General features: G+C 52.3%; 8 protein-coding genes across 8 annotated transcripts; 5 read left to right on the top strand and 3 right to left on the bottom strand.

The window, feature by feature from the left end:
- Window positions 1-175: 175 nt before the first annotated feature.
- On the bottom strand, window positions 176-3,059 carry NUU61_009045 (putative 60S ribosome biogenesis protein Rrp14; the record flags this gene model as incomplete). The annotated part of the gene is made up of 7 exons (XM_056659570.1): window positions 176-657; window positions 729-1,686; window positions 1,799-1,882; window positions 1,933-1,962; window positions 2,247-2,349; window positions 2,507-2,729; window positions 2,834-3,059. The coding sequence occupies 7 exons, from the start codon at window positions 3,057-3,059 to the stop codon at window positions 176-178; spliced, it is 2,106 nt and encodes a 701-aa protein (XP_056507863.1).
- Window positions 3,060-4,658: 1,599 nt separating this feature from the next.
- Window positions 4,659-5,288, top strand: hel10 (putative high expression lethality protein Hel10; the record flags this gene model as incomplete). Its single annotated transcript, XM_056659569.1, has 2 exons — window positions 4,659-4,936; window positions 4,997-5,288. The coding sequence occupies 2 exons, from the start codon at window positions 4,659-4,661 to the stop codon at window positions 5,286-5,288; spliced, it is 570 nt and encodes a 189-aa protein (XP_056507862.1).
- A 472-nt stretch (window positions 5,289-5,760) lies between these two features.
- On the top strand, window positions 5,761-6,945 carry NUU61_009043 (mitochondrial 37S ribosomal protein uS2m; the record flags this gene model as incomplete). The annotated part of the gene is made up of 3 exons (XM_056659568.1): window positions 5,761-5,791; window positions 5,857-6,054; window positions 6,131-6,945. 3 exons carry the CDS (start codon window positions 5,761-5,763, stop codon window positions 6,943-6,945), a joined length of 1,044 nt encoding a protein of 347 aa, XP_056507861.1.
- A 353-nt stretch (window positions 6,946-7,298) lies between these two features.
- NUU61_009042 (putative alpha-glucosidase) lies at window positions 7,299-10,019 on the bottom strand (the record flags this gene model as incomplete). Its single annotated transcript, XM_056659567.1, has 3 exons — window positions 7,299-8,245; window positions 8,336-8,366; window positions 8,421-10,019. The coding sequence occupies 3 exons, from the start codon at window positions 10,017-10,019 to the stop codon at window positions 7,299-7,301; spliced, it is 2,577 nt and encodes an 858-aa protein (XP_056507860.1).
- Window positions 10,020-10,939: 920 nt separating this feature from the next.
- NUU61_009041 (uncharacterized protein) lies at window positions 10,940-13,303 on the top strand (the record flags this gene model as incomplete). The annotated part of the gene is made up of 12 exons (XM_056659566.1): window positions 10,940-11,468; window positions 11,527-11,624; window positions 11,701-11,763; window positions 11,829-11,881; window positions 11,943-12,036; window positions 12,090-12,184; window positions 12,249-12,516; window positions 12,621-12,642; window positions 12,698-12,795; window positions 12,865-12,929; window positions 12,983-13,018; window positions 13,090-13,303. 12 exons carry the CDS (start codon window positions 10,940-10,942, stop codon window positions 13,301-13,303), a joined length of 1,635 nt encoding a protein of 544 aa, XP_056507859.1.
- Window positions 13,304-14,106: 803 nt separating this feature from the next.
- Window positions 14,107-16,567, top strand: NUU61_009040 (uncharacterized protein; the record flags this gene model as incomplete). Its single annotated transcript, XM_056659565.1, has 11 exons — window positions 14,107-14,129; window positions 14,185-14,592; window positions 14,649-14,664; window positions 14,724-14,835; window positions 14,900-15,230; window positions 15,293-15,416; window positions 15,480-15,495; window positions 15,589-15,688; window positions 15,747-15,766; window positions 15,822-15,945; window positions 16,033-16,567. 11 exons carry the CDS (start codon window positions 14,107-14,109, stop codon window positions 16,565-16,567), a joined length of 1,809 nt encoding a protein of 602 aa, XP_056507858.1.
- Window positions 16,568-16,851: 284 nt separating this feature from the next.
- NUU61_009039 (uncharacterized protein) lies at window positions 16,852-18,068 on the bottom strand (the record flags this gene model as incomplete). Its single annotated transcript, XM_056659564.1, has 5 exons — window positions 16,852-16,882; window positions 16,954-17,582; window positions 17,638-17,774; window positions 17,830-17,841; window positions 17,963-18,068. The coding sequence occupies 5 exons, from the start codon at window positions 18,066-18,068 to the stop codon at window positions 16,852-16,854; spliced, it is 915 nt and encodes a 304-aa protein (XP_056507857.1).
- A 789-nt stretch (window positions 18,069-18,857) lies between these two features.
- Window positions 18,858-21,314, top strand: NUU61_009038 (translation initiation factor 2; the record flags this gene model as incomplete). Its single annotated transcript, XM_056659563.1, has 1 exon — window positions 18,858-21,314. One exon carries the CDS (start codon window positions 18,858-18,860, stop codon window positions 21,312-21,314), a length of 2,457 nt encoding a protein of 818 aa, XP_056507856.1.
- Window positions 21,315-21,675: the final 361 nt, after the last annotated feature.

The raw sequence follows: 21,675 nt of genomic DNA, 5'->3' as shown, positions 1-21,675 counted from the left end.
TCTTTCTGGTTCTTTTTGGGGTTGCAGCTCTCCGAGGGGTTGTCAAGGAGAACGACCCGAAGGCATGCACGCGTAAGTTAGGAGGAAGGAAAGGGAAGAGAAGGGAAGAGTAAGAGGGAGGGGAAACAGTGAGAGCGTATTAAACCAAGGAATGCGGGTGTGCTAAAAAGCAAGTTTATTTCTTCTTGCCACCAACCTTGGCCTTGAAGCTGCCTTCAAACCCAGGTCTGGCCTTCTTCTTGGGCCCGGCTGCAGCTTTCTTGCCCTTGCCTCCCTTGTTGCCCTTCTCCTCTCTGCGCTTGCGCAGGTTCTCTTCGCGCTTGGTTTGGCGCTGGTCCTTGGCGCGGGACACGGTGTCGAGGCGGTCCTTCCACTCGCGCTCGGACTTCTTCTTCGCGGACTCCTTGCGCTTGAGGGCCTTCTTGAGCAGGGAGGTGTCATCGCGGACACGCTCGCCGTGAGCGCGCTTCTTGGCGTTCAGCCAGCGGTCCTTTTCTTCCAGGTCCGCGCGCTGCGTCGGGTCCATCTCGGCGAGTCGAGCTTGTTTAGCCTCGGCGACCTTGAGCTGAGCGGCCGCATCCGTGGCACCGCGGCTCTTGTATTTGTCGTGCACGTTGGTCAAAGAGGCGTCGGTATGCTGGCCATCGGCGAAGACGACTCGACCAAAGGAGAAGTTGTTGGAGGATCCGGGTGATTCCACGGGGGAGCGAGGCGACGCCAGGAGAGACCCGGAGCCACCCGGGAGAAACGGCGGGCCATGGCCTCGTCGTTCTTACGTTGTTCCTCTTCTTTAGCTTTTTGTCGCAACTCTTTCTTGTGTGTTTTGCGCTGCTCGGCCTTCTGTCGCCGTGCCTCGATAAGCTCTTGGCGGTTGCGGGCAGGCTTGCCGTTAAGACCGTCCGCATGGCGAGCGGCTCGAAGCTCGTCCAGGCGCTTTTGTAGGCGCTGCTTCAGTTCTTCCGGCGTGGCTTTGAGGGGTTTGGACTCGGAGGTTTTGGCATCGTTGGAGGCGGAGGGAGGGATAATGGAGGAAATAGATGAGCTGCCCGACTGGGGATTTGAGGCGTCGAAGCCAGAAGAGTTGGGGGTAGATGAAGCGGAGGATGGCTGTTCAGGCTGTTCGGGGTTGAATTCCAGCGAAAATCCTTCCTCGGCAGCGACATCACCCTCTTCAAGATCTTCGGCATCCTCGGCATCCGATAAATCTTCCGGTGCATCGGGAGCACCCTGGTTGGGTTTTGATGCAGATTTTTCCGACTTTTCGGTGGCATTATCCGACGGCTTTTCTTCCTGTCTCGTTTTCTCTTTCTTGGCTGTCTCCTTAGCCTTTTTCTTCTCCTTTTGAGTGGCCTTCTTTTGAGCCTTCTTATCTTCCCGCTGCTTCTTACGAGCCTCTGCGTCGGCGGCCTTGGCGGCAGCTGCCGGGTCCGATTTTTCAGCGCCCTCGGTCGATTTCTGCTTTTTAGGCTTGGCGTATCCTCGACTTAATCCTTCTCTGGGGTTCTCGGAGCCCAACTGCTCCTCACCATCCGACGAGTCGGTCTCGAGGGTGCCGTCATCCCGCTTGCGTTTGCGAGCGTTCTCGTCCATCACATCTTTGGCGGTCTTGCCGGACTCAGGATCGAGTTTTGCCCGCTTCGCCTCTCGAGCTTGTTCCTTGGTCTGCTTCTTCCGTTGCCATTGATCCTAGAGGCCAAGATGAGGGGTCAGACATGGCAATGAAATCACAGGGACAGAAAAAAAAAATTTCATCTTCGACCCGTCAATAGCACTGACAAGACGCAAAGGATCCACATACACTGGTATCATCGCCGTAGTAGTATTTGGCGGGGATCAAGGACAGCAGCCCATCGAAGGCTTGCGCATGGCTGCGCAGGCGTTCCTGGGTCGCAGTCAGCTCGCTGGTCTCTGGGGAAGCACGGGGCCACATACCTCGATGTCATCCATGCTCTTTCCCGTAGACTGAACTTGCCGTGGTCAATCTGCAGGAGGAAAGGGGACCGGTGAAGTCTCCACGAGCATCTACGAAAAAAAATGGGGTGAGGAAATCTTCGGTCACGTGACCACACTACGATTTCGAATTGGTCCGTGCGTTGTACTTTAAGGCGAGTGTTGCAGCTTTAATCATCGTAAGTAGTCTCAGTGTCTATTATACAGGTTTCTTATATCCGAAAATGCTCAAATATTCTGTTGGGCTATTCAAGTATACTCTGTTCTTAGAGCCATTGTATGTTTCCGGATCAAACCTGCACAACCAGTCCAGGGTGGGTATCCAAAACAGGGCACAGTTCGCTCTCAATTTTAGTAATGCGGTCGTACGGATATGGGCTGGTCCAGATCAGATCGAACCTGAAACTGTTAGTACAGTGGCCCAAAGCTCAAGCAACAATGGGGGCTTAGTGCAAAGCAAGATTCGCCGACAACTTCTCGGGATTTGTGCGGCAAACCCGACACTAACGCGAGCCCCAGTAATCAGAATGCCAGGGTAAATGATAACAAGGCTTACCGATCTTTTGGGCACTCGACTGGGTCAATAACACCCAGCTCCTTTTGAATATCTCCCATGTTCGTTTTTCGCCAGACAATCAGGATATTACCAGGCCCATCATAGGCCCTGATAGCATCGGCCACGCACTCGGCATCTTTGCGTGAACAATGGGCATCGATCGGCAGACCGAGATCCTGGGCTAGAGGCAGGGCAGTCATGTAAGGTCGTTGGTGGTCGCCGTCTGCGCAGTCGAACTCGGTCAGTCTTCAATCTGTCACAGGAGTTCGCATGCAAGTCTTTCGGTTGATCCTTGGCCCAAGACTCTTCAGCTGTCGTGGCACTCACTCCACTTGATTTTTGGTGCCAGGATATATCCAATATCATAACCCGAACCGGCCCCGAATAGATCCCGCAGGCATTGGGCTCGCATGAGACCCTCCGAGTTCAGGCCATGGTCGTCCGGGTCTTCGGGTTTCTCGCCGTGTCGGACAAGATAAACAGTCGGGGGAGCTCTGGCCGACGCGATGCCCAGGACAAGGGACAGAAACAAAAGTACTGAGTGCAGCAACATTGTGGGCTGTGGGTTGCTGTGGCTTCCTCCAATGCGTTTAAATCCGACCCAGTTTCACGGATTGCAGGGCTTCAAAAAGAAAAGGGGGGAAAATATCAGGGTCGCACATTAACCTGGAGAGGGTCTTGTCTGTCGAAACATTCCCCATGGCCGATCGGGGTAGTCCTGCATCTTTATACCGACCCATAAGGTCCTCGCGCCGTGACTTGTAGGAAAGGGGGGGGGAAAGCAATAGTGGGTCAGCTGGCAAAATTCCTGCAGTGATCATCCCCAGAGTGGGTAGCCAGAGCTGGGAATGGCGATTGGCATTGGAGCTGGCAACATCGGGAATTGGCACACCGCATGGGACGGTTCGTCCGAGGTGATCGACTTGGCGACTTGATTGGGCTGCAGGCATTTCTGCATCCACTCACACTCCACAGATGGCGTGGATCTCAAGTCGCGATTGGACATCTGAAAAAAGGCAAAAGCAATGTGATGCATGGGAAAGGAAAAGAAAATAAAAGGCGGTTGGCAGAATGTGGTTGGCTGCCTAAGTATGCCTAAGGAGGGCCGCAGGAGAATGCTGCAAGGTTCACGAAAAGTTCGAAGTATGTAGGCACCGAATATTTTTTTTTTATTACACGTCATAGAGCATCTGTTTGCTTCACCGTCAAATCTAAATGGCGCATGCCGAGACTGATCGAATATTGTGGAGTGTCGAAGGTATCGCATCTGTGTATATATATCGCGTGAATGTGGCAGGTCTGATAACAATATAGACTTAAGCTATGTGGTAAGTTTAAAATATATTTTGTTGACATGGACTTTTCATAGCATGTTTAATCAAGGAGATAGACAACTTGGTAGTTTATTTTCTAACCATTTGCTGCAAGTGGCCTTCACATTTCCATCAGTCTCGATTTCCCATGGCGAGATTGGACCATAAGACACGCCACTTGATCATCTAATTTTTGCGCACATGCAAATTCCACCATTCCCAGAAATCTACGACGAAGACAGACCTTGGCTGCAGACTCCTAAAGTTTGTCGACGTGTTTTCTCGGCTGACGTTTGATATCCCGTCATCCGTCTTACTTTGGGTTCAAGTCTAATTTTAATTTCTCGAATTCAAGAGGGGGCGGGCTGGAAATTGGGGGGCTTAGCGCAGGCAACGACTTGTTCAGGTTAGTGTTATGCAACGGAACATTCGAAGGGCCATGGAAGCCGACCGATCCGTGCACCATAATGTGGGATGATGTGTGCTGCTCCCATTTTTCTATTCTCGGGCGAGATCGGAGGCCTCGGAGCCACAACACAGCCACTTGTGTAATAAATAGAAGGAGCGAAATAGACACATTTGTGGCGGTGCCAGTCTTATTCACCCAAGAGGGAAGTTTCGGTAATACGTACGGACAAGGCTGACACGATGTTGGCTCCGTAAGCCCATGTGGGGTTCGCATCAGCCCTGTGGTTTGTCTATTATAAAAGGCCCCCCCCTCATCTCTTCTTCTCCCCCTCCATTCTACATCTCATTCCATCTTCCATCTTCCATCTTCCATCTTCCATCTCTCTTGATTTCCATCACATTTCATTTCATACTTTGATCCTTTCATCAAAATGTCTGGCTACGATCAATACAACCAGGGCTACGGCCAGCAGGGTTACGGTCAACAGGGCTATGGCCAGCAAGGTTACGGCCAGCAAGGTTACGGCCAGCAGGGCTATGGCCAGCAGGGCTACGGTCAGCAGGGATATGGCCAGCAGGGCTACGGTCAACAGGGCTATGGCGAGCAGGGTTACGGCCAGCCCCAGCACCACGGACAGTCCTACGATCAGCACAACCAGTACAGTGGTCAGCCTCAATATGGCGAGCACCAGCAGTACGGTCAGCATGGGTATGCACATTCTCCTTCATTCTCTCTGCCAACCCATCACATACTAACAAGACCTCATAGATCCCACGAACAGGGTGCTCCCGGTGAAGCCCAGGAGGGTGAGCGTGGTCTCGCCGGTGCCCTTGCCGGTGGTGCCGCCGGTGGCTTTGCCGGCCACAAGGCCAACCACGGCTTCCTCGGCACCATCGGTGGTGCCATCGTCGGCAGCATTGCCGAGGACGCCATGAAGAAGCACAAGCACAAGGAGCAGGACCAGGGCCCTCCCGGGGGCCCCTACGGCGGTCCTCCCTCCCACCACGGCAGCAGCAGTGGCTCGATGATGGACAACCTGGGTGGTTTCTTCAAGAAATAGAGCGGACATCACTAGCTTTCTTTTTGTCTCCTCGATTTGATGACACTTGAACGCTCATGAATTTCCTTGTCTTGCTCCCTCTCCTTTTCTTTTCCAATGGGTTGGCCTGAATTTGTATCCACCAGATCATCTTGTGTTTTTTTATTCATTTTCTTCCATTTCATACCCGACAAGGGGACGTGTGACATTATTGCATTACTACCAGGGACCACTCCAAGTGGTTGATTCCTAATCTCCAGAATTGCAACATGATCAGCCGAATATCATTATTACCTTACTTTACTCCAATATATTCTATTTAAAACATGTAAATATTTAAAGCACACCCTTTAATTGTAGGCCAAATCTGCGGAGACATGCCCCCAAAAGAGGATTCTAGTTGCCTCAGGCACCAATTGCCAAGCCTGGCAAAAGTTCGCGCGGACAAGTCGCCAGCGCCGACTCCTGCCAGACTCATCTGCATCCACCCAGCATGATTTTACGGAAACTCGGTGTGCGGCAGAGTGAGTTATTTGAAATTGCTCAAGCACTCCCAATTATGTTTTCTAACCCCCCCCTGTCTCCATAGGCCGCCAGCTTTTCGCCCTCAGTCGACGGGCTCCAGTCTCCAGTCGGTTTTTGTCCACCGAAACTTCAACCGAGACTGTCCAGACTCACCCGGAGGAACGGGCTGCCAAACCCGAGAATCCTCTTCAAGAAGTCCTCGGAACACGGGTGCAGCGGTCGACGCCTGAGCATCAAGAGCTGGGCGACTGGGCACAGCAAAGTGAGTCCGCGGAGGTTCTGTGACCGGCCATTGAAATGGGCCCCAAGCTGACGCACTTCGCGTTTTTCTTTTCCAGGGAAAAACTTCCACAAACTTGGTAGTTCTGTGCAGGAAACCTACAACCCGGAAGGACTCCTCCGAAACCCACCCAAGCCGTCTGATATTACGCTAGAGATGCTTCTTGCGGCGGGAACCCATCTCGGACACTCGACCTCACGATGGAACCCCCAGAACTCGCGCTACATCTTCGGTATCCGTGAGGGCGTGCACATCATTTCATTGGACGTGACGGCGGCATACCTGCGGCGCGCGGCTACGGTGGTCGAGCAGGTCGCTCTGGCCGGAGGGCTGATACTCTTTGTTGGAACGCGCAAGGGCCAGAAGCGGGCGATTGTCAAGGCCGCAGAGCTGGCCAAGGGCTACCACGTTTTCGAGCGGTGGGTGCCCGGCAGTCTCACCAACGCGCAACAGATCCTGGCCCACTGCCGACGCAAGGTCGTGAACAAGTTCGATGAGGAAATGCCCGAGTTTGTCAACGACCTGGCCGATCGCCCGGCACTCAGGCCTGACCTGGTGGTGTGCCTGAACCCGACTGATAACATTCCGCTCCTGCACGAGTGCGGTCTCAACACCGTCCCCACCGTTGGCATCATCGACACTGACGCCGACCCTACCCGTGTAACCTACCCGATCCCTGCGAATGACGATAGCTTGCGTGCCACGACCCTGATTGCCGGAATCCTGGGCCGGGCGGGCGGGGCCGGACAGCAGAAACGCCTCCAGCTCGCGCGAAAAAACATTGTGACATATCAGTATATGAGTGAAGAAGATCTTCGCGCGGATCCCCTCACAGGCAAGACCCCCGAAGAGGTTCGGGAGGAAAGAAATTGAGCGGCGCGTTCTACTGTTGCGGTTGCTTGGTTGTTGCCGGTTGTACTGTATAGAATGGTTTGCAGGTCTTGCTGGTGTTCTCACATATTGTATTATCAAGCCATTGGGTTCTTTTGGTTCTACGTTCACTCAATTATATACCTGCCTGGGCTTCGTCATCTACTGCCCGGAATATGTACTCTTGCATGATATTATTTCGCTTCGAGAGTTGGATGGTCGGGAGGCCATTGTCTAGTCGAGTGACGGGGTGCGATGTCTGGAACTAACAGTGACGTTCTTCTCTTCATCAGATTCGAACCAGCTGTCAAATATATCGCTCCAATCCATAGTCTAATGGATATCTTGGCTCGCCACTAGGCTTTCACAGTATAAACCATGCGCCCCCGATCATCTCTCCCCTTAACCTCAACCACCAACCCCGAACTCGAAACAACTCGTCTCTGATCCCCATAATGCAAAACAACATCCAAATCCCTCCAAGCAGGAACAAACCCACCGCTCTCGTCGCGCACAAAATCCACCAAAACTTTCTCCTCCGTCGAACTATAGCGAATTGTATACGACGCCGAGCAGGGATGCAACGAGATGCCATCATCCTCGAACCACGTCCGCGCAAACACCGTGCCATGCGAGCTCCCCTGTGGCGGGAAGATCTCGACGCCGCGGTAGTCGTCCAGCTCGGCGACTGCCAGCGATGCCGCGGTGTTGTCCCCCGGTACGCGGGTTTGCACGCTCTTGCCGACGGGGATGGCGCCGCCGATGCGCGCGATCAGGGGGATGCTTGTTTTCCATTCGGCAGGGATGTCGACCCATTGGCCTGAGGCGAAATATGTGTATGGGGCGTTGAGGTTGACGTATCCATAGTCGAAGTCGAAGTGATTGTCACCGCCGCCAGAGGAGGAGGTCTTACGAGGTAGGTAGATGTGCGCCACATTGACGCCAGCCTCGTAGACGCCGCCAACGAGGATGGTATCACCGAACCAGAATTGCTCGTCGCCGGCCTTGAGCCGCTTCGTCCATACCTCTGGGTCGGACTCGTAGCCCCAGCCGATCCAGCGCTGCGGCGGCGATGCCGTCCTGTGGCTCTCGAGTCCTAGCGAGTAGATGTACGGCAGCATTTCGTAGCGACGCTTGATCGTCGCGCGGACCAGGGGTGTGATCTCCGGGTACATCCATGGCTCGATGACTTCGCCGACGGAGCTGTCTTTGGGCGAGGTTTTAAAGCAGTTTATTGCGAAGCGAGGGGAATGGATTCCCAGTTGGATCCAGCGGAGGAGTAGTTCGGGGGAGGGTTGGGGTCCTGTGGATGGTAGACTGGTGAGCTTCCTTGGTTACTCTGCATTTGATGTTTTGCATTTGACGTGTTTAGTGACGGGGCTGGCATCCATACCTTCGAAACCACCGATATCATGTCCCTCGCACTGGATCGCAGGTTAGTTTAAGTGGTTTCTTCTTTTCCGTGATGTTCACCTTACCTGTAGCAGCGACATTCCCGCGTTCAAAGATAGGGCATTTGCGCCCTTCATATTGTCCCAGCTGGTGACATTGTCTCCGCTCCAGGAACTCGCAGCATACCGCAAAGTCCCAGCAGTAGCACTGCGCGTCAGGACGAAAGGCCGCTGCTGGGGCTCCAGGTCCAGAAGAGCGTCGTGGGAAGACTTCCCCATAAGCTCTGTGTGGATAGCACGGCCCCAGACTCCGACGGAATTCTGGACGTCTTTCTTCGCTGCCTCGGATACGGTGGGCTCATCAAGCGCTAGACTCCAGTCATCGTCAGGCAATGTATACTCGTTGTTGTCGTTCCACATCCCATCGATGCCAACGCGCTTCAGACTCTGGACGCCATCGTACCAGAACTTGAAGGCGACCTGCGATGTGAAGTCGATATGGCAGCCATCGCCTCCGGTGGCACCACCTGCACTCCACAGACGCATATACCCAGGCTCCTTCGTATCTGGGTCCGTGAAGAACCCGCCAGCGTCAACAAGACGCTTGAAGTCAGGGTGAGAAGCCAGCAAGAAGGGCTTGATATTGGTCAGAAGCCGAATGCCATGCCCATGGAACTTGGCAATCCACTCCTCCGGGTTCGGGAACCGACTTCTGTTCCAGGTGAAGACCGTGCGCACCTTGGGCTCCGTCTCGGCGATCGAGTAGCCCGAGCTCATCTGGTGCGCCGAGCACGGGATTCCATGCTCCTTCAGTTTCTCTGCAAACTTCAGAAGCCCCAGATGCGCCGGCGGGTCGTCGACCATGGTATACTTGTATCCGCCGGAGATATACCCATACGCCCACCGCGGCACCAGCAGAGGGAACCCCACCAGCTCGGCGTACGACCTGACGACGTCCCTGATGGTCTTGCCCACGATCATGTACTGCTCGAGCCCGCCATAGTCCTGGCGGTACACCTTGAAATGGCCCCAAAGACCGTCAATTTCGGATCCCACGGCCCATGAGCCCCGGCCATGCGTGGTCGAGAAGATGGCCACGCATCCCTCCGGAGTTGCTTTGATCAACAGTGGGATATGCTTGTAAAGCGGATCCGAGTTGTACACATCGTACCCGAAACAGTCTGTGGCGGAGAGAAGAAAGTTGCGCCCGCTAAGATCCATGGGAGCTGACTTCTCGCCCAATCCCACATGCAGCGCATCTCGGTCGTGCACTGAATAGTGCGCAATGCCGTCGGAGTCGGCTACATACGAACGCAACGGGAGGTCGCGGTGCAGCGGAGTCGCCGAGCCCGTCCATGACAAGGAAAGTACTGGAGTGTGGCTCCAGTCCAGCGAGGCTGTGACGCCACCGACATCGAAGGTCTTGGACGAGCCGTTGTCCTTGGTAAATACGTTGACATTCTGCAGGTTGATCTCTGGCTTCGTCACACTGGGATACGGCGCAAGCGGGTGGCTGGACGAAGTGAACGTCACCCGGAACAGGTTCTGGCGAATCGCCTCGAAGGTGAAGTCAAACGGTGGTTTTTTGCTGGTGCTGGAGCTGCTGCGGAGGTGCACCAAGGCCTTTGTGTGTGCATCCCCGGGGACCTGCTGATATCCTCGCGGGCAGACTTCTTTCTGGGGCATATTGGGCAGGGTTTGTTTGTGATTTGAAATTCACAAAGAAGACTCTACTCTATCCAGAGAATTTTGGGCTAGACCTTATGCTGTATTTGTATTATTCTTGGTCCTGTTACTGCAGCGTGGGGTTGTATACAGTCGGAGATCGGTAATGATCACCGATCCTTTTGCCACACCCTGGACTGTCGAGTTCTCCACCGTGACTCGGAGGATCCACTGTCTGCTGTATGTCTGCTGTCAAATGTCGCTGTCTAGACGAGCTAACCTATTCAAAGTACCAAGTCAACCCGGCTCAACGGCTAATCCTCGAACTGTCTTGTGCATTTAATGCTGAAACATGACTGTTTAACACGCCTGGGAATCTTAATTCAGGGAAAGATACTCGAGGAACAGCCTGAATAGCGTCTCTACTGAGCTGTTATTTGCCCCCTATTTACCTCTATGCCCGTGGCCACCCTTCTCTCCGCTGATCGGTCTTGACATCCGAAAGCCGACAACTAAATTCACCTGAAAAATGCCGCCTCCTCCTCGACAACACCCCTCCTCATTGCCAGGGTGATGATTGGATCGCTCATCGGAGGTTGTCCGGTCATGGCCGGAATGTGTGCTGCCGTGGTGAGCGATATCTGCCGGCCGCGTGGATGGCAGCCCAGAGTCAAATGGCGGTTTTGACGCGCTAAGGGGGGGGGGGGGGTTCGAGGGTGTTTGTTTGTTGCGAGGATCGGACATGGGCCTCTCTCGTCCGAAGTAATAAACTTCTCTTCCCCACGGGGTTCTTGCATACTCCGCAAATGCATGTGGATCTCAGCCTGTACTCGTCTACCATGTACCTCTTCTGATAAACCCTTTATTTGATTTTTTTTTCCAGTTGCCTTCATATTGATCACTTCTATCGACCTCGTGAAATCAGGCTCCTCGTCTCAGCCATGTCGCACGAAACAGAAGCCGCACAGACAAAACGCCAACAGGAGGAATTCGTGGAATCTATTGAAGCTGACACTGCGCAACAACTGCCACGAACTCACCATGAAGAACCCAGGGAAGATAAGGCTCTACAGCTGATCGAGGATGCCGGCCACTCGACAATCCTCACCCCTGAGAACAACGCCCGAGTCCTCCGCAAGATCGACCTACGACTCCTCCCCATTCTTCTGGGCATCTACTTCCTCCAGCAGCTAGACAAGTCCACTCTTTCGTATGCGTCGGTATTTGGGATCATCGAAAAGGCTCATCTCCATGGTCAGCAGTACTCGTGGCTGGGATCGGTGGTCTACGTTGCTCAGCTGGTTGCGCAGCCCTTGGTCGCTTACATCCTGGTTAAGATGCCTTTGGGCAAGTTCTTGGCCGTGTCTACTCTTCTGTGGGGTATTACCCTATCGTGTATGACTGCGGCCAACAGTTTTGCGGGGTTGATGGTTTGTCGATTGCTGCTGGGTGCCTTTGAAGCGGGAGTTGGTGAGTTGAACCTTTTGTCGACTTCGTAGTATATCTTTTAATGGGGTATGTTCCAAAGCTCCGGCATTCATCGCGGTGACTCAGATGTGGTATCGGCGACGAGAGCAGCCCGTGAGGCTGGGGTCATGGTATGCCATGAATGGAGTGGTGAACATGGTGAGTCGCTCCACAAAGAACGCGTTGGAGATGTTGAAGGGCGACACATTGATAATCAGTTTCTGTGTGGATGTAGTTCGGAAGCTTGATCACATACGGACTCGGCCATATCAAATCCTCCGTCTTTGCGCCATACCAGGTGGGTTGCTGTTCGAGATCAAGTGCCATGGACTTTTGGGGACTAATTCTCCCATCTTTGCTCAGATCATATTTTTGTTCTTTGGTCTCCTTACCGTCGGATTCTCGACCGTTGTCCTGTGAGTTAGGGCTTCGGCAAGCTCCCTTCAAACGGCCCTCGACTAAGACTTTGTACAACAGGGTATTTATGCCAGACTCTCCCGTGCGGGCCAAGTTCCTCCACGAGGATGACAAACTGGTGGCGATCGAAAGGTTCTTGACCCAGCTCGTGCTTGTATTATGGCCAACAGCTCACAAGAATAAAACAGACTGCGGATGAACCAACAGGGTATTGAGAGCCACCAATGGAAATGGGAGCATGTCAAGGAAGCATGCCTGGACTTCAAATCCTGGCTCTGGTTTGCACTGATGTTTTCCATCTCGTATGAACCCACAACACATCTATACCCACATGCTATACAAGAAATAACTTGAAATTGCAAACAGGATCCCAAGTGGTGGCATCACCACTTTCGGTCCATTGATCGTCAAGGCCTTTGGCTTCGACGAATTTAATACCATTCTGCTCAATATCCCATTTGGCGCGGTCCAGCTCGTCGCCACTATGGGAGGCGCCTGGCTGGCGACCGCGCTGAAGATGAAGGGTCCGGTGCTGGTGTTGCTGTGCCTTCCGCCTATTGCGGGCTGTGTGATGCTACTACGCATTGCCCATGATGCTGCGCACAAGGCGCCATTGCTTGTGGGATACTATATTGTGAGTTTACCCCCCCTCTCTTTTTGCTTCATTTTTTTTCTTTTCGTTTTGATGTTCTTGTTTTCAGTTGAGAGCTGTTGGCAAGTCACTGACTCTTGAACTAGATCTCGGTGTATCCGGGCATCAGTAAGTGTATCTTCAGCTGTTGACGCCAACATAGCCCTAATTTTCTTTTTCTCAGCCCCATTGATCTACTCTTGGTCTGCCGGAAATACAGCCGGAGAGACCAAAAAGAAAGTGACCACTGGTATCCTGATCGTGGGCCAGTGTGTCGGTAACGTGCGCAGCAAGCCCCAAGCCAGAAGGATATCCATGGATGTCAGAAACTAACCTAGTTCCATCAATCAGATCATTGGCCCAAATCTCTACACTACAGCAGAAGCACCACTCTACCGTCGAGGACTACTCTCAAAGTATGTTTATCTATGCATCGGCTATCTTGCGACAGGAGCTAATTGTTCGATAGCCTCGCAATGTTCTGTGCCCTAGTGTTCCTTTCCCTGTGAGTTTCATCCCTATCCAGCCCCGGGATATCCGAACTAACTCTCATTTCTTCTACCCCCTTTTCTCAAGGTTGAATATGGGGTATCTATTTTTCCTGAACAAGCAGCATGAGAAACAGCGCGTGACTCTTGGAAAGAATGCCAAAGTCGTGGACCACTCGATGCATGCCATTGGCGCTACGGTCGCTGACAAGGAGGATATGCCTGTTCCACGTATGGCTGAGGATAATGCCTTCAGGGATCTGACGGACTGGAAAAATGAGGATTTTGTCTATGTGTACTAGGCAGGCTCGGATTTGGGCTGATAGTGATGATATCTGGACTTTTTATTCCTTGTTAAATGCAGCTATTGAGCAAAATCCAAATGACTGGGAAATTTATCATCCTTTTAAGATAGTCTAATGGAAGAAACAACATAGATCAATTTGTTTCTTTCACCGGGCGTTTTGCATCCGACCAGAGTCCTCTGGGGTATCTAAAAGTACAGTGGCCACGCATTAATACCTCTCCCTGTACATGCCACCGAGATATCTATCGAGAAAAGTAGAAAAGAAAAATAAACTTCAAGGGATCGAATACTTAAGCATAGTCACAGTAGCCGAGTCGGCGCAAATGCCGAACCCCGCGTTTTCTCCTTTCCGTCATCTACATCGCCTGGGGAAACCGAGACTCGACTTATGCGCGGTTTATTTGCTTGATACAAAACCCGAGAGATGCAGTCAGACGAGCCTATGCATACTGTCCCTGCGCCAATTGGGAAAAAGCGGATTCCAGTTCGTTTTACCCGAGATCCTCTGTCTAAGAGGGCTGGATGTTTTGTTGCTGACCCTCTGCCATCTTTGGTACAGAAAGCATGCAGTGCATGTCGACATTCAAAAGTATGCTGATTACGATATTGGCCGCTGGGAAGTTCATGAGCTGATTTCTTGACAGGTTCGATGCGATGGCGAGAGACCGTGTACGAGGTGAATATACCGATCCACCAAGCTATGGTTTATTTCAACATCATGCAGTTGCATGTAGCAGCTAACTTATGAAATCTATTTGAAGATGCCAAAAACTAGACAAACGATGCGTTTTCTTCGAAATGCCTAGAGACCCTGTCTCGGAGTATGCAGCCCACCAGTCTTCGAACCTCAGGGACTAGCCACTAACATGTCTCCAGGCGATTTGAAGGCGTCGAGTCCGAAGTACAGTATTTAAGAAGACAGCTCAATGAAATGCGGGAGTTGCTCCAGCAGAGTCATTCGCGATTCACGCCTTATTCTCAAGACAGTGGTTCCTCTAGGCCAGAAGACTATCAGCAACAAATTACTCATAAACAAGATGAGTTTGCCACCCTTGCGGTGCCAGATTCAATAGTACACGCTGGCGAGCACCATTATCAGAGATCCCTGGCGGCAGTCTCCCCGAATGAGATCTCCATTCCTTCCCTTCATGAGGCTTCGAGCTCAGATAATTCTCGCTCAAATAAGAGGAAGCGCTCTTGTTTTGAGGTCCGAGATGAACCGATTGCGGATTTCATTGACAAGGGGCTCATCACACCCAAATGTGCTGTCTCCTGCTTTAACACGTATGTTCGAGTCTGGCGGGTTTCCCTTGTCAATCAGCTAACGCATAGTTTCTTAGCTTCTTCCAAGGCTGTGTTAGTGATCCTATCTTCCTTTTCTAATAGTATTTGCAGATATATTGATACGTGAGCAGGACAGGTATATCCCGATTTTCGACCCTAAGCATGACACGTTCGATTCAGTGCGATCTCGAAGCAGTATTCTTCTCAATGCCATATGCACTATAGGCTGCATGGTAGAGACTAGTAAGTGGAGGCTGTATTCCTTTTCCTATTTCACTATCCCTAGGTTTCTGAGCTCTTGTTACAGAATCCGGCGGCCCAATGTCCGACATGCTCCATGCTGAGCTCAAGAAATGGATCAACGTCATCATACAGAACAAACACCTCAACTGCCTAGAATCAGTCCAAACTATGCTAATCGTCGCCTGCTATTCGGCCGAGCGTTTGCTAATCTTGTCCTTTGCGACTCGTATGGCCCTGGACTTGGGACTGCATGAAGCCTTCGAGGAACTCACGCATCGTCTCGCGATGAAGACCGACGACAATGCATATGGGATACTCGACCAAACATTTGAAGAGGAGCAAGACCTGATGAGAAGGTCGCGGACGTGGTTTGGGCTCTTGGTTCTCGAGCACATGTAACAACTTCTGGATCTGTATATTCCTGCTTTTCAAGGCTGATAGGTCTCTCTTGATGCAGATTCCGCGTTGACGGAGGGAAACCTCCTGGTATTCGGCTGGCAGGAAATGCGCGACGATGTCGGATTTTGCTCAGTCATCCCGCATCCACAATATTGGACTTACGGTTATTGTCTCAAGTTGAGGTATGATTGACGTGTCCGAGTCTTGAAAAGCTCGAGAAAAGATACTGACATTCTATGAAACAGCTGAACATTCTCAGAGGTGAAAAGAAATTTACCTTTTTTTTTTAAAAAAAAAAAAAAAAACCCCTAAAAAAAAACCCTAAGCATAATTCTCACTTTTCTCTTTCTATAGCGAACGTCAACGACACTCTAGGGCTGGAAACAACGCTGGATCGGTCGGCCATCGTTGAATATGTGCACGAGACCAAGATCGATATCGATTTGTGGTTTGAGTGAGTGTTTTCGTGGACCTTCATCCTCTTTATCTCTCTTCGATGTTAACTCTGACAGTGACTGGCTACGTATCATCGGTATGTTTGGGCTGCTATCCTCATGTCCCGGCCACCAATTTTAACCTTCTCGAAGAGAGTTCTCCGGCTGCAAACAGCGAAAAGCCGTTCTTGCTAGTTGCTCTAAAGGTGCAAAAATGCTGGGCAGAAATGATGCTGAATTGCAAAGCACTTCGAGCCATGGGCGTCGAGAATGTGGCGTAAGTAGAGCATCTATCAGCCCTCAGTTATGTCCGTCATTATAGCTGAGAGCACTACACAAATCAACTAAACCCACAAAATCCAAGTGCAATGTCAGAGACCGAGCGAACCATCCTCCTAACAGCCAAATCCAGCGCACGGCGCCATCTACACCTCATCATCGTCAAGCCAGACTACTACCTCGCGAAGCTAAAATACGCCATGGACTTCGTCTGGGCCAAATGCGCATTCTCCTTCTTGCTGCTCCTCAAACTATCCCGTCTTCTACCCGAGCGCGAGGAAGAAGAGCACCAGGAGTTTCTCGACCATGGCAACCGCCTGGTAGACGAGCTAAGCAAGGCCCGGTCCAATGGCACCCAGTCTGGGGCGGGCAATATCTACCTCCAGATTCTGAAGGTCAGTGTCGAGAAGTATGGGCGTGCCCTTCGAGAAACACAGCCAAGTAGCGCCGCTGGCGACTCGGCTACGTCGCCGTTTTGGGAGCTCTTCGATGCTCAGGCGGACTTGCAGGGGTTTGTACCGGAGCAGTTTGTGTCGGAGTGGGACTTTCCGGGTTTGAATTTATTTTATTTTCCTACTGCGTGGCAGGATTTCTTTGGGGATTTCTCGTTAGCAATGTAGTAGGCGAGTGGTTACTTGTCGGGAATAGTGATCTCGAGTTATATTTATAAACGAAAATCCTCGATCCAAATGTAGGAAATTGGCTGAAGCGAAGCTGAGAAGCCTTACTGAAATGATATTCTATTATAGAAACCTTGATTTAGATACAGACCCATGTATAGAATCCTGTGCAACTTTTTGTAGCCCTCAATCCAGGTAAGCATTGAACAGTCTTGGATATCACAAACCAAGAAAATGGCAGCATAAACAAAGCACACGTTTCACCAAAAGGAGTTACAGTGAGTTTATCCAAGCGCTCTCATAGTGAGCTCGACACTAGTAAGACATAAAGTAGTCAGCTTTATTCGACTAGGGAGAGTGTTAGTAACAACAGCGGGTCAACGTACACAAAGAACGTGCCAGCCGAGACGGGCATAGCCCTCAGCAAAGTCGGGCCAATGCCCTTCCAGAAGCCACCCAGACCCTCGGCAGCGTAGGTCTTCTTGAAGCAGTCGCGCATGGAGCTGAATTGTTGGTTCACACCAAACCCATCGGTCTGCATCTTACTCTTGACAACATCGAACGGGTAGCTGGACAGCCAAAGACCCTCGCCGGCAAGACCACCGTAGGTGGCCACCTTCAAGCTGGAGATGTCCTCCCGCTTGACGTTGTTACGCTTGACGTCCTGGTTCATCATGTACTCAAAGCCCAGGAACCACGTCCCGTAGGCCTGGGCCTCACGGATAATGGTAACTGCCTGGCCGCGGAACAGACCACGCAGCATCCCCTGGTGTGCGGACATCTTGCGGACACAGTCCAACGGTCCCGAGTACAGACGACCGGCGCCGTGCGGCTGCGCCTGCAGTCGAATACGCACGTGTTCAATTGGGCCAGAGAGGACCGAGTTAGTGACACCGGCGAACGAACCAGCCATATAGTACTGCCCGTACGAGAGGGCCGGGTTGGCGTATTTCTTCTTGTTCAACTCCTCCAGGCGCCGGCGCGCTTCGTGGAATGCACCGAATTGCACGCTTACCTGCAATTAGATGCGTCAGAATGCCGGCTGTAGCTCTGGCTCAAGGGCCACTTACGCAGGCACCGATTCCAATCAATGGAGTCAGTGTTCCCTTGTAGAAGGCCGCGGGGCCTTCATTCTGAAAGATCTTGGTTGCGCAGTCCAGAGCACTCGAGTACTGAGTGGTGGTCTGTAGCCGCACCTTGACAATGTCTGTCAAATTGTCAATCCCAAACTCACGATGGTGTGATTTGCTCGGGCCACGAACCAAAGGGTTGTCCTGTGGATATTGTTAGACATGTTCAAATCTGCCCGTAAATGCCCACTATAAAAGTTATGCACCAACGCGACCTTCATAATGGCCGGTTCCCGCTAGAATTGGGCTCCAGCAGCACACATACCAAGAAGAACCTGGGCCATGCCACCAGCAGCACCCGCGCCCAGATCCTTGACGGTGCGCAGAGCGCCACCGCCCTTCTCCAGATCTTCAAATGCTTCGGACTCCATGACGAGGCCAGGGAAACGGCAATTATATGCAACAAAAAGAAGACAAGGGGAAGGATTGATAGTTTGGAGACCCCAGACTTTATACCAGGAACAGGAAGCCGCTTATCGATGGCGCCATCTGCCCGCTGATTCGAGGATCCCGCCGAAGCACGTGACTTTGCCGAGGAAAATTTACGTAAGCGGATGACTTAATAGAATGACATAAGCATCTTATCGCCCCGAACTTCTGCAATGGGAAAAAAGTGTTGGCTGTCAACGCGCTCGCAGCTATGAACCCACGGGCAGCCTGGAGGGTAGGTTGCTTCTGGGGCTTGTTGATTGATGATGCGCTAATGATATTCTTTAGTTCTCGCGGCGAATCGATTTGTCCTGCCCGTGCAGCCTTTCATGTCCGACTTCGACATCCTTAACGTCGCGACGCGGCTTTCGATCGTCTTTAGCTCCACGGGCTCCGACTCCAAAATTCGCACCCCGATGGGGCAGTCGACAGACTCAAAAGCCGGCTAGCTTGAGTCCGGCCGAGCAAGCACTTCGCAATTCCTTAGTCGCCAAAAGCCAACCGGCACCTGAGCCAGAGCCGCCTCGAAAGCCAAAGGCTCGATCTCAGTTTCCTAGTCGCACACGGGTTGATAAAGACCTCAATAGGGCCACTGATCCATCAGCCGAACAACCACGACCTTCTTCAAGAGACCCAGCCGCAGTTGCAGTTGCGAAGAGAAATAGAAGCAGCCATCGGTCTAGACCCGTCGCTCAGCATGTACGACACAACGACGATTGGGCCTGCCCAGGATGCATGGCCCATGTCTTCTCTCGACACGAGATGTGCCCCTTCTGCAAAACCGCTCGGCCGGAATCCCCCTAAATACGGTGGAGCCGGAACAGCAAGGAAGTGGTTGGGACTGCCCAACATGTCGAACGCATGTTTTGGAGGAACGCAATGTGTGCTTTAAGTGTGGTACAAACCGAGCTTTAGCACCGTCATTTGCGCCGCCTTTACAGGAAGAAATCAACAAGTTCCGCGAACTGGGTCGATCTTTCTTGTCTGAAATGGAAGGAAAAGAGAAAACGCCTGACGTGAAAGATTCTGGCGAAACTCCTGAGGCAGAATCCAAAACCGATAAAAAGGACCAGTGGTCATGGGATATGTCTTCGTTGGAACGTTTAGAAGAAGCCACCGAGACGGAGAACATGTCCCAGAAAACTTCGAAGCACCGCGATAGTCGCAAGCAACGCCCCACCAAGGACAATGACGATTTCGATGTGGAGGAGCACCAACGTCGTCGCGAAGAGCGCAAGAAATTGTTGAGGAAAAAGGCGGAGAAGAAAAAGGCTAAAGAAGCCCCGGCACCTCTTTATCTTCCTGAATTTATCAGTGTCAGCAATCTGGCGGATGTTATTAACGTTCGACCGGCGCAGTTTGTGCAGCGGATGGAGGACATGGGTTTCGAGGACATTACCTATAGTCACGTGCTGGATGCAGAGACTGCTGGGCTGGTGGTGACCGAGTTCAACTTCGAGCCCATTTTCGAAACCGCAACGGATGAACTCGAGGCTGCACCGGTGCCAGAGGACACGTCCGTTCTGCCACCGCGGCCGCCCGTCGTCACTATTATGGGACATGTCGATCATGGTAAAACCACCATCTTAGACTGGTTGCGCAAGTCGTCGGTGGCAGCTTCGGAGCACGGAGGTATTACACAGCATATTGGCGCGTTTTCCGTGGCGATGCCTTCCGGAAAGACTATCACCTTCTTGGATACCCCCGGCCATTCTGCATTCTTGGAAATGCGACGGCGTGGTGCCGACGTGACCGATATTGTGGTTCTCGTGGTTGCTGCAGATGACAGTGTCAAGCCGCAAACAATTGAGGCTATCAAGCACGCCACGCAAGCCAAGGTCCCGATAATTGTCGCCATCAGCAAAATCGACAAAGAGGGCAGGAACCCAGATCGGGTGAAGCAAGACCTCGCGATGCATGGGGTGAATGTGGAAGACTACGGTGGTGATGTCCAGGCCATCCCCGTGAGTGGCAAAACTGGCCAAGGCATGATTGACCTTGAAGAAGCCATCGTGGCACTATCCGAAATGCTTGATCACCGTGCAGATATCCATGGCAATGTGGAGGGATGGGTCATTGAGACCACAACTAAGACCTATGGTCGGGTCACATCGGCTCTGATCCGCCGCGGCACGCTACGTCCAGGCGATGTGATCGTTGCGGGAACCACCTGGGCTCGTGTGCGCACGCTCCGCAATGAAGCTGGGGTGTCTGTTGATGAGGCGACACCTGGAATGCCTGTAGAGATTGACGGTTGGAGGGAGCAGCCTACGGCAGGGACTGAGATGTTGCAAGCTCCGAGCGAGCAAAAGGCCAAGGACGTCGTGGCGTATCGCCAGGAGCGGTCGGAGACGAAGAAGATGGGCCAGGACATTGTTGCTATCAACGAGGCGCGGCGGGACATACTAGAGAAGCGCAAAGCCGAGGCCGAGGCTGAGGAATCCGAGTCCGAAGAACCCACCAGTGTCCCTGAGGAACCGACTGGTCCCAAGGCGATCAACTTCGTCGTCAAGGCAGACGTGGACGGCTCGGCCGAAGCGGTCCTGAACTCGATCGCCGCCATTGGCAACAACGAGGTCTATGCCAACGTCATTCGTTCAGGCGTGGGCCCGGTGGCCGAGTTCGACATTGAGCATGCCGCCAGTGCCAGGGGCCACATCATCTCCTTCAACATGCCCATCGATGCCAGTACGATGCGCATGGCCGAGCTCCAGGGCGTGAATCTCATGGACCACAACATCATCTATAAACTGATCGACGACGTCAAGGACATCCTAAGCAAGCACCTGCCGCCGAGCATCACCAAGCGCGTGACGGGAGAAGCCGAGGTGCGGCAGGTCTTCGAGGTCACCCTCAAGGGCCGCGCGAAGACCGCCATTGCCGGATCCCGCGTGCGCAACGGTACGATGAACCGCAACCGCAAGGTGCGGGTGATCCGCGGGGACGAGACGATCTACGACGGTAAGTTCTCTGCACATAACCCACAACCATTTTTTTCCTCCAGCTTGAACCGAACTGACATTTTGCTTTCTGCAGGTACAATCTCCTCTCTCAAAAACGTCAAGAAGGACGTAACCGAAATGCGCAAAGACACCGAGTGTGGTATTGGCTTCGACGATTGGGCCGACTTTTCCGTCGGCGACCATATCCAGTGCTACGAGGAAATATTCGAGAAGCGCTACCTATGAGCCCATGTCCTTCGTACATACTGGAGAGGAGAGGGGGGGCAGCTCTCTCGCATTGTTTTTTTGTTGGAGCATCAGCGTGAGCGGTTCATTGGACTGCGTGTATTTCTAGCATTGATTATCCGGTGTGTGGGCTGTACTATATTATCCATGGATGACTGGGCGGGTCCAGCGGGCGTTGCATATACAACAAGGGTTGGTATCTATGGCAGTGGATGTAAATATTGATTCTCACTCTAGAAAGATCTTCTTTCCTTCGGCTTTTACTGCCGAAGTAATTTTCAAAAAGAAATGAAGTTCCTCGTTTGTATTTTGCTTAGCCCTGGCGTGTAGAGAGATGTCGGCTCCCTCTATGGTCCATTTG

This window comes from Penicillium alfredii (genome assembly GCF_028826965.1).
Source record: "Penicillium alfredii strain IBT 34128 chromosome Unknown utg000011l_segment0_segment0, whole genome shotgun sequence".
Taxonomy (NCBI): Eukaryota; Fungi; Ascomycota; class Eurotiomycetes; order Eurotiales; family Aspergillaceae; genus Penicillium; species Penicillium alfredii.
Note: the sequence above shows the minus strand (reverse complement) of the source record. Positions and strands in the feature narration are given on the sequence as shown.